Source organism: Platichthys flesus, chromosome 8 (genome assembly GCF_949316205.1).
Source record: "Platichthys flesus chromosome 8, fPlaFle2.1, whole genome shotgun sequence".
In the NCBI taxonomy this organism is placed as follows: Eukaryota; Metazoa; Chordata; class Actinopteri; order Pleuronectiformes; family Pleuronectidae; genus Platichthys; species Platichthys flesus.
Window position 1 is genome coordinate 15,138,441 of NC_084952.1, and position 9,835 is coordinate 15,148,275.

Genomic DNA, 9,835 nt, shown 5'->3' on the forward strand with positions numbered 1-9,835 from the left:
AAAAATGTCAGTAATAATACAAAAGACGGTAAAAAAATGCTTCAAGATATTTAATTTGTATATTAAACACTGATATGCTGTATATGCACCATACTCTATATCATACAAAACGATCATCAAGATGTACACAACGTCAATGCTACAGGGGAAACACATCAACAATCTACCACGTTTTTGAAAAGGTAATGAGACTTGTGGGGAAGGCGTGCAGGTCAGAGAGGTTCGGGCAGCTTCCCTGATTGTGATCAGCCCCTTTGAGAGGCACAGGCACAAATCCACAGGTAGCACTGAGGTGAGACAGCACGCTCACAGGCGTCAGCAGTGACCCAACCGCTCAGATTACAAATCAACAGAGCAACATCCAGCATCGTACAGATGGTTGAATCTGGCTCCACACACTTTGTGTTGTCAATAAAAGCACTGGAAGGTTCTGTGTCATCACGGTGTTGAGGCAGGCACTAAGAATCCCTTGAATAACGTTTCAAGCATTTTATCATACTAAACGTGTTCTCCGTAAAAATTTGCAGCATCTCACAGAAAGAGCGTCTTCCTGTTTTTGGCAAATGCGATGTGAATAATTGGAGTGTCGGTGGATCATGACATATAAACCTTTATAAGTGACAAATGTATGGCACCACATCAAAAGAAGGAGAGTTTGGAGATAGAGTTATAGATATATATGCGCAAGAGAGGCATTACATGTAAAACCATCGCTCTTCCCCTCTGCACTCTATCCACGATCCTTCCCTCAGTACAGGCAGGTTTTCTTCATAATGCGCAGGAACTCCTGCTGGTTGACTTCTCCGTCCCCGTCTCGGTCCGCCTCATCGATCATCTCCTTCACGAACACAAAACATAATGATGAAAATGAGAGGAAGACGAATAAAAAGAAGAAGAATGGAGGGATGAAGCCAGCAAACAAAGATATTTGGATGCATTACCTTCAAAAATATGTTGATTATATTCAAAATTACAGTCCCGACTTTTAAAGACACTATTTGTAACTTGGGCCGCTAAGAGTCTGTCAATCACGATAACAGTAGGCTTGATGATGTGATGAGGTCATGATGCAGCTCAGGTTCATGGAAGTCTGTACAGCCATTGCAGATATAAAATCGGCGCGACTTAGAAAACAACATTTTTTCATGTTACGCAGCAAACGGCAATGAATGATAATGACCAATAGAAACAGTCGACTGGCTAACTGGCTAACTGGCTAGCAGTGGGTTTCCCTTATAATATGATGGACGATGCTACAGTGTACAGATATGACGCAATTAAAAGGCAACTACAATGAAATGTACCGGTACCTTGAATAAAATTGTGGATTTCATGTTACTAATTATATCTTGAATAAAAAAACAAGCCAGTTTTCATTGAGAAGGACGGTTGGTACATGTGAAGGCTGCTTTCATTACACGCTCTTACCCGCAGCTCTTCATCTGTCAGGTTCTCTCCGAGCTCTTTGGCCACTCGCTTCAGATTCTTGAAGGAGATCTTTCCGGTCTCATCGTCGTCAAACAGACGGAACGCTTTCAGGATCTCCTCTTTGGAGTCTTTCTCTGCCTGAGAGGGGAGAGGGAGAGCGGCTTTACCACGAGCTGCTCTTCTGCAGCCATGTAGTGGTATAAAGAAACAACAACAACAACAACATAGAATGACAACATCAGCATAAGAAGTGTGAGTTTGTGTGTGTCAGATAGGACTGGGGCTTATTATAAACAATTTTCATCGATAGCAATAAAACAAAGGTAAATACATATTGATGCAATCCTATAAAACATGATTGATCTACCTCTATCTACATCTGTCTTTAACCTAAAAGAAATACTAAGGCAACCTCTGACCACTCTATCTATCTATCTATCTATCTATCTATCTATCTATATATATAGATCTATCAGCTTTATTGGTCAGTATATGGCTGAAAACGTGAAGTGATCATTGAGGGCTTATATGAATGAACTGATTGAATACAATTTGTATTGCACATTCATTATAATACCTAATATATATACGTTACCATTTTCTGTGTCATGACACTGAGGAAGTCGACAAAGGAGACCTTCCCTGTTCCTTCCTTATCCACTTCACCAATCATCTTCTTGATCTCCTCTTTCTTCGGTTCGAACCCCAGAGCTCTCATCGCCACCTGGAGGATCATGAACACGCAAGCACACCTTCAATCTCTCCCTGACACATGTTGAACGTGTCCAGTGTCTGAGCTTTTGACTTCATTTTCTCACCTTGAGCTCTTTGACATCGATGAATCCACAGCCGTCAGTGTCAAACAGCTCGAAGGCCTCTCTGATCTCCTGCTTCTGCTCCTCGGTCAGCTCGGCCTTGGGGGTGGTCTTCTTACGAGGAGGGGGCACTGGGCCCTGCAGGGAGGGTCTCTTGGCAATGGTCGCCTGATGTGGACACAGGAACAGGTACAATAAAAGAAAAATTGAAAATATCGAATCACCACATCTATGATGACATCACAATCAGAGAGGTTTCTGGGAGAGGAAAAAAAAAACAATTAACCAAAACCTACAGAACAGAATAAGGACTAATCTAAACATCCTCAACCTATGACAACATATTTAGGTTATTATAAGAGTATGAGATATGTTCACTCACCATAAGTGTCTGTGTATTTGACTGACTGAGAGAAGAAACTGCTAATCTATTAAACGATCAATGTTTTCCTCTGGGCGATGAAGGCTCCCTGTCATTTAGGGAGGCGGAGGAGACGAGGAGACGGTGTCTGTTTTACATCAGCTGCTCACACTCATCCAGTCACCGCACTGGACACAAGACAAAACAATAAAAACAACAACCTGCTGCTTATTTCTCAGGAGCAGCAGATAGAATAGAGAGAAAATGAACGTCTGTAGCTGTAGCATGCAGAGGACCAGCTGCCCGATGGAGTCTGGGTGTTTGATTTACTCACCCTGTGTGTCAGGGGACAGAGCCCAGGGTGGGATTGTGACAGGCGGGGTCCACAGGCACAAGCTGGAGTCGAAATGAAACGCACCTGTCGGGCAAATAGACGATTGGCTGCTGGAAACCACGGGGCTCAAGACACGATCAGAAAAATACAGAGGTGCAGAGAATGGTATTATATCTACAACAGAAATATAAAAGGCTAAACAGAATATGAATAGTGGGGAAGGGCTTCTGTCATATCTATGCGCAAAATATATCGTGTTATATAAATGCTGCATATGCTCATTCATAAATTCCCTCAATACACCCTCTAGTGTCCAAAGGACACAATTCATCCAGACACTGTGTTAATAGAGGCATTATAATAATACTAGTTATAATAATACTAATCATCATCCTCATCATCATGAATAGATACTATATAATTACTAAACTATAAGATACGATACGATAAGATACGATACATTTATTGGTCCCACACACATACGACATGCAAATTCTCTGCTTTGACCCATCTGGTGAACACAGGAGGACACACAGAGCAGTGGTCAGCCATGCACGGTGCCCAGGGAGCAGGTGTTGGGGGAGTAAGGTGCCTTGCTCAGGGGCACTGAGACAGTGGGGTGGGTTAGGCACTTAGACAGTGGGGAACAGTTCCAGGTGTTGTCTATGCAGTATGTTTTTTTGTCGTCACTCCGTGGAGTCGAACCTGAGACCACCGTCGGATTTTCTGCCCACAGTCCACCGCCTCTAGAGTTCTTATACACATCAAATGTTGCCCTTGCTGCCAAGAGGGTCATTATCAGCTCTGAAGAAAACATATATAATCACACATTTCTTCATAATGAAACGGAAAACCTTAGTTTGTGTTTGCCCAAAACAAATGAAAGATGGATGAAACCAAGACGGTTTATTTTTACCATGATAACACATAAGGTACAGAAAACGATTTAGTATATAATCTGTCTAAAAACCAAAGATCCCTGTAAGTTTCCAAACGTTTTAACTTTGACTGTTGAAACTGGACAGTAAGTTACCACACATATTACTCCTGCCTTTACGCTTTATATTAGTTCAATTCCATTGATATTTAATATATTTCATATTTTTTTATATTCCTTACACTCACGTTGTTTATGTAACTTATAACGTGGGCCTATTTTGACCCTTGACATTGTGGGTCCTATCTTATCTTAGTGAAATGGGTTTCATCTTGTTTTCCACTGTCCTTTTTATTGTGAGCTGTGAAATGCTCTGTTTTGTAAGATACTGATTTGCAAAGACTGAGTTGGCCACTAATGTATGAAACGAATGATTTAAACATTTATCTGGAAAGAGCTGGGAGATGAGAAATCTCTTGACCCAGTCAATGTATTCGTGTAGAACAGTTCTGTGAGAGTAGGTTCATATGGAATTCCTGTATTCCTTCTTTTTGTGTGTCTTCTCTTTTTGTTTTCTCATGTGTTTTTATATGTAACACTGGAAGATGTTTGGGGTGCCTTGTAAAGAAGGGATGGGATAATTGCATTGACATGACACAGAAATAAGTACATCAAAAAACACACCTATGTACACTAGGTGACACACTTCATACATTTTCTTTGATATCTAGTGGTCACTTTATTAGGTACAACTCCACAACACAATACAAAACATTTCTAAAGCTGTCTTTTACTTTTCAAAATGTTGTGTTGTATCCCTCCTATGATAATAATATGATCATAATAATAATAAACTTTATTTATATAGCACTTTTCTTAACATTGTTACATTGCTTTTACCAAAAATGGTAAACAGGGAAAACAAAAGTGAAAACAGTATAAACAGTATGATATTACTGTAGGTTTATGTTCTCTAGTTTACACGAGAAAACAAAAATGCAGCTTGAAAAACCATCAATATTACATGTAACTCAGGGGGTGTGGTCTTTTAGCTGGGAAGGGTTTAGAATCAGCTTGTGATCCCTGATTGGCTCAAATTGTGGCGTTCTTTGACGTGTTCGGAACGCGATTGGATGTTGGCGGACGTCCCCTTCGTGCTGAACGTGGGCTCCACCAATCACAGGGCAGCTCTCACTCAGCTGATACACACGGTGCACGGTCCGCACGCGGGACGCTTGTTCTCTGTCAAGACTTCAGGTGAGTGACAACAGCGGCTTGTTTCAAGTTAACAGTCATATTTAATCTTTATGATGAATCATTATTAAAAGTCATGTATATGTGTGTGTTGGATATTCAGTCAAACTGCTCCTTCCAAGCTGCTGCGGAGGAAACGCGCCTCCCCTCAGAGTCTCGGTGGTTCGATCCCTCTTCTCACCTGTTGATCACCTCTGCTCCTCATGGCCACTCGGGTTCGACCGGTGAGTAGCGTGAGGAACATCATGTTCCCGACATCCGGTTTCAAGATGCTGTGTATCCCCCTGTCACGTGTTGATGATGCTACTGCCCCGTCCTCCTGTGCAGGGCAACAAGCGCTGCGCGGTGATCGGGGGCTCCGGGTTCCTGGGCAGACACCTGGTGGAGAAGCTGCTGGACCGAGGCTACACCGTGTCCGTGTTTGACATCCGCCAGAGCTACGAGCTGCCCGGGGTCACCTTTCACCTGGGAGACCTGTGTGACCCGCAGGTAACAAACCGTCCTGCCCCCTGTGCACCGGGCTGACACTACGCAATGAATCAAACGCACTCAAGTCTAATGTATTGATCTTGTATGATTATGTAGCAACACAAATTAGAACGGCTCATAGCCAAAGTGGAAGGGCCCTCAGAGGGTTAGTGAGTGCAGAGAGGTTATAGTATCACGTAGAACAACAATGTATACAGTTATTTTGGCAAATTCAAGACAAATTCAAATACTTCACGATCTTATCCACCAAATATTTGATCATTCTAATACTAATACTGCCCGAAAGAGCTCAATGCACTGCAAATTAAGAAAATGCATGCTTATAGGAGAAAACACATACAATTTAAGAAAACTTCTTCATCAATTTAACAACACTTGTGCTGCAAATAGCGAAAACGACATTTTCCAGGGGACCCCCAGAAAGTGATGAACCTGGCTGTAGTTCAGAATTCATCAAAATTTGATGAAGTTGTTTCTAAATTTGCAGGTGTTTTTTCTCTTTGCATGGGTTTTTTCTTAATTTGCAGTCATTTGAACTATCTAGGCCACCGTAGATATCTCATTACTATGTTGATTAATACTGTGAAATGGAGGGATTGCAGTACCTTGTCCCTCCTCCAAGCTTTGTGGTCATGCATCCTGCAGTTTGTGTGTAATGTTGCTCACTAACAGACAAACATAACCTCCTTGTTATGATACTCTTCAGATAACTCTTTTTACCTGCATTACAATTTCAAATGAGCACACAAGACTTTAAATACTTCGACCCGCACCTGTGACTCTTCTGTGTGGCTGTGCTGCTGCAGGCCCTGGCGCCGGCCCTGAGGGATGTGTCCCTGGTCTTCCACTGTGCGTCTCCGGCCCCTGGCAGTGACAACCGTGCACTGTTTGAGACCGTGAACATCAAGGGCACACGCACCGTTATTCAGGCCTGTGCTGAGGCTGGAGTACAGGTGAGGCGGCCAGGGGATCAGACACTTCCATTAGTTTGTGATGGTTTTTTAATAACTTTTATACTTGTTTGCTTTGGGCAGAAATTGGTCCTGACCAGCAGTGCCAGTGTGGTGTTTGAAGGGACAGACATTAAGAACGGAGGTGAGGACCTGCCCTACGCTAAGAAGCCCATCGACTACTACACGGAGACCAAGATCGAGCAGGAGAAGGTAAGGAAGGGGGGGGGGGGGGGGTAATTTCACCTGACTGGTGTCATCACTGTGGTTAGACCGGCCCAAGAACAAAGTGATAGTGGAGTTTTAGATGCTCATGATGTGAGAACAAATGTGATTTGTGATTAGTGATTTTCTCCTACCTTTCGAGAAAAGCATCAATTCTAATTTCACTGCATAATGTCAACATCACTAGTAATGGTTGCATCTTTCTTCGGCTTCCTGTGTTATTGTGTCATCTGCCTCCTCACCTTTACTCTCTTACACTCTGTCTTTGCAGTTGGTCCTGGCAGCTTGTGACAAGGAGAAGGGTTTCCTCACCGTCGCCATCCGGCCTCACGGGATCTTCGGCCCTCGGGACCCACAGCTGGTTCCGATCCTGGTGGATACGGCTCGTAGGGGCAAGATGAAGTTCATCATTGGGTAAGTCACTATCAGCTCACTGCGTGGATGCTGCTACAGCCTTTTATCAATAGAAATATGACAAGCTCCTCTGCAGCATTAACGCTGTGACTTACAGCTTCACCGATATGGATATTTGGTAGCTGAAAGCGATATTGGGGAGTAAAACGTTCTCGATGCGGATGTATATATATTTAAAAAACTGACCGATTCCTTATATGTCATTATCTAATGATTATGGCAAAGAAAATGTAGTGTAGGCTTGATATTTTACAGTTTGACCATAAACTCTATTAGTATTAATAACAGCAAAGAGAAAGAAAAAGACAATTACCATCAAATATATATTGAAGTGAAATTAAGAAAATAAACATATTTGAATGTAAACATAAATGAGCATTGTTTATTCAGTTAAATACACATTTTCATAATGGAACATATTGGCAAACATAAGCGCTGATAATGCACATATTGATTAATTTCAACTGGCAAACCTCATAAATCCTTCAGGCTCTAAAGTGACTTTCTGAAGTCAGTTTCATTTATTCTAACATCAGTCAGTGTGTGGATTTGAATTTCATGATATTTCATTATCTCTGAAACCTTTTTCTAAACTCACTTGAATCCCCTGTTCCCCCGTTTACATCAGGTAAACGTTTCTTTTAGAGATGTCTCTTTTAGAGATGTGATTGTAATTTATCTTTTTAAAGCACTTCTTGCACATGTAAGCAAAGACTCATTTCTGCCCTGACTAAAGTACACAATAAAGTATTTTCTTATCCATCTATTCAGTTATTCAGCCCATAGCTTGTACCATTGTGCGGAGGGACAGATGATTCTTGTGTTCTAAATTATTCTTCACAAGTATTTCTCTTTCATGTCATTTCTCTCAGTGATGGGACTAATCTGGTGGATTTCACCTTTGTGGAGAACGTGGTGCACGGACACATCCTGGCTGCTGAGCGCCTGAGAGCCGACTCCCCCATCTGTGGAAAGGTGAGTGGAAGTGAAGATTAAAGCCAAAATCTTATTTCAAACATTCTGTCAATGGTGAGATTTGGCTTCGGGATCCATCGTCCGTGCTGTCTTTGTAAGATCAAACATCGGGTCTTTTCATCTCTTCATTCACTTTCAGCCATACCACATCACCAACGACGAGCCGGTGAGATTCTGGGACTTCATGTCCGACGTGCTGGTCGGGCTGGGATACGCCGCTCCTCGCTACCACCTCCCCTACACCCTGGTGTATGGACTGGCCCTGCTCCTCTGGCTGCTGGCCCTCATCCTGCGCCCCCTAGTGTCCATAAAACCCACGTTTACTCCAATGAGAGTGGCCCTGGCTGGAACCCACCACTACTACAGCTGTGAACGTGCCAAGCAGGACATGGGCTACAAGCCCGTGGTGGGTCTGAAGGAGGGGATCGCCCGCACCGTGCAGAGCTACCCTCACCTTAGACAAGGGGCGTGACCATACCATGGAGATGAAGACTGTAGAGACATGTGAATCTGTGCATGTCAGTAGTTATATGCATGGTTAGAATAATAGGATCAGGGCGCACTGAATGGACAAATCAATTATAGAAAAGAGACATTTTTTTCTGTATCCAAACCTCACTGTGTGTTAATGGTCATGTGTGAATTTCACCAGCAGGTGGCAGCAGAGACAGTCTTTGTTCAGGTTAACACGTTACAGTCTGCTATTAGAAAAGTCTGAAAGCACTTGATGTGGAAAACGTTCATGTTTCACTTGTGTGCTGTACACACACTGAGATGCTGCTGATTAACCCAAATGCCTTAATACAAGTTTGTTCTCATACACCTGGTATGAATATGGTTCTTTACGACGATGACTATCTTCACATCACATGTCCTGCCAACAAAAGTATGTAGACAGGAATGTTACATTACAACAAATGTTGAGTTATGAACATCTTTAATCCCACAGCACACAGGGAGTCTTATGTCAAATAGTGTGTTTCCAACTGGTGGCTTCAGCTTGTGACGGCCCTTTTGTTGTTTCAGTGAGACGATTACCCCTGCTCCCGACACAATGTCCCATACATACATAGAAATGGTTTTCTGCGTTTGACATTGAAGAATTTGATATGAGCCCCAACCTCATCCTCAGCCAAATCTTTAGGATCAGTGAGAACTGCAGCTATGAGCCGGGCTTTATCATTCAAAACCAGTGGCTGAATAAAGGCAAATCCCCACAGCCAGGTTGAAAAAACCTCAGAGCGGAGGATGTTGTAACACGCAGCACATTTCAGGTCGTATTTATCAGCATTGATTCTCAAATGTTGTAAAGGGTTTTGGTCCCTGTAGTACTTCTCTTCCCTTTTTTTATATCCTGATATGATTCTGGTGCAATAGAAAGTCTTCAGTATGTGTAATAATAATCTGAAGTTCAGTAACTATCAGAGTGAATGAGAGGGCCTTTCACACTGAAAATTCTTGAGCCTTGACCCCCCCCCCCCCTTCATTAATTCAGGCGTTTTCCCTCAACTAGAATGACAATAGAGCTCAAACCTCCACCAAGACTCAACATTGTCATAGAGATCAGCTCCCTTGACATGCCCGATTTTTTTTTTTTTCTCATCAAGATCCTTCAATTCTTCTCTAGGAGGTTATTGAAAATATAAAACAAATCCCCTTATCTCACAATGTTGAAGAAACTGATGACATATTTCTGGATCTGTTACCTTTGTC

At 42.5% G+C, this 9,835-nt stretch overlaps 2 protein-coding genes across 2 annotated transcripts; one reads left to right on the plus strand and one right to left on the minus strand.

Moving 5' to 3' along the window:
• Nucleotides 1-35: 35 nt before the first annotated feature.
• Nucleotides 36-2,915, minus strand: cetn2 (centrin, EF-hand protein, 2). The gene is made up of 5 exons (XM_062393106.1): nucleotides 2,626-2,915; nucleotides 2,247-2,411; nucleotides 2,024-2,152; nucleotides 1,429-1,566; nucleotides 36-838 (listed from the first exon to the last, which is right to left on the minus strand). Exons 1-5 carry the CDS (start codon nucleotides 2,626-2,628, stop codon nucleotides 749-751), a joined length of 525 nt encoding a protein of 174 aa, XP_062249090.1. The 5' UTR covers nucleotides 2,629-2,915; the 3' UTR covers nucleotides 36-748.
• Nucleotides 2,916-4,962: 2,047 nt separating this feature from the next.
• Nucleotides 4,963-8,942, plus strand: nsdhl (NAD(P) dependent steroid dehydrogenase-like). The gene is made up of 8 exons (XM_062394530.1): nucleotides 4,963-5,072; nucleotides 5,173-5,293; nucleotides 5,397-5,558; nucleotides 6,365-6,511; nucleotides 6,593-6,721; nucleotides 7,005-7,147; nucleotides 8,020-8,122; nucleotides 8,262-8,942. Exons 2-8 carry the CDS (start codon nucleotides 5,273-5,275, stop codon nucleotides 8,592-8,594), a joined length of 1,038 nt encoding a protein of 345 aa, XP_062250514.1. The 5' UTR covers nucleotides 4,963-5,072; nucleotides 5,173-5,272; the 3' UTR covers nucleotides 8,595-8,942.
• The last annotated feature ends 893 nt before the right edge of the window (nucleotides 8,943-9,835 follow it).

Bases quoted from the DNA above. Each gene is read 5' to 3' on its own strand.
- cetn2 (XM_062393106.1), bottom strand. The intron at 2,153-2,246 runs GTGAGAAAATGA...ATGATCCTCCAG, and splicing joins TCGATGTCAAAGAGCTCAAG to GTGGCGATGAGAGCTCTGGG. The intron at 1,567-2,023 runs GTAACGTATATA...CTCCCCTCTCAG, and splicing joins GTGTCATGACACAGAAAATG to GCAGAGAAAGACTCCAAAGA.
- nsdhl (XM_062394530.1), top strand. From the start codon at position 5,273: ATGGCCACTCGGGTTCGACCG. The intron at 6,722-7,004 runs GTAAGGAAGGGG...CTGTCTTTGCAG, and splicing joins CCAAGATCGAGCAGGAGAAG to TTGGTCCTGGCAGCTTGTGA. The intron at 7,148-8,019 runs GTAAGTCACTAT...CATTTCTCTCAG, and splicing joins AAGATGAAGTTCATCATTGG to TGATGGGACTAATCTGGTGG.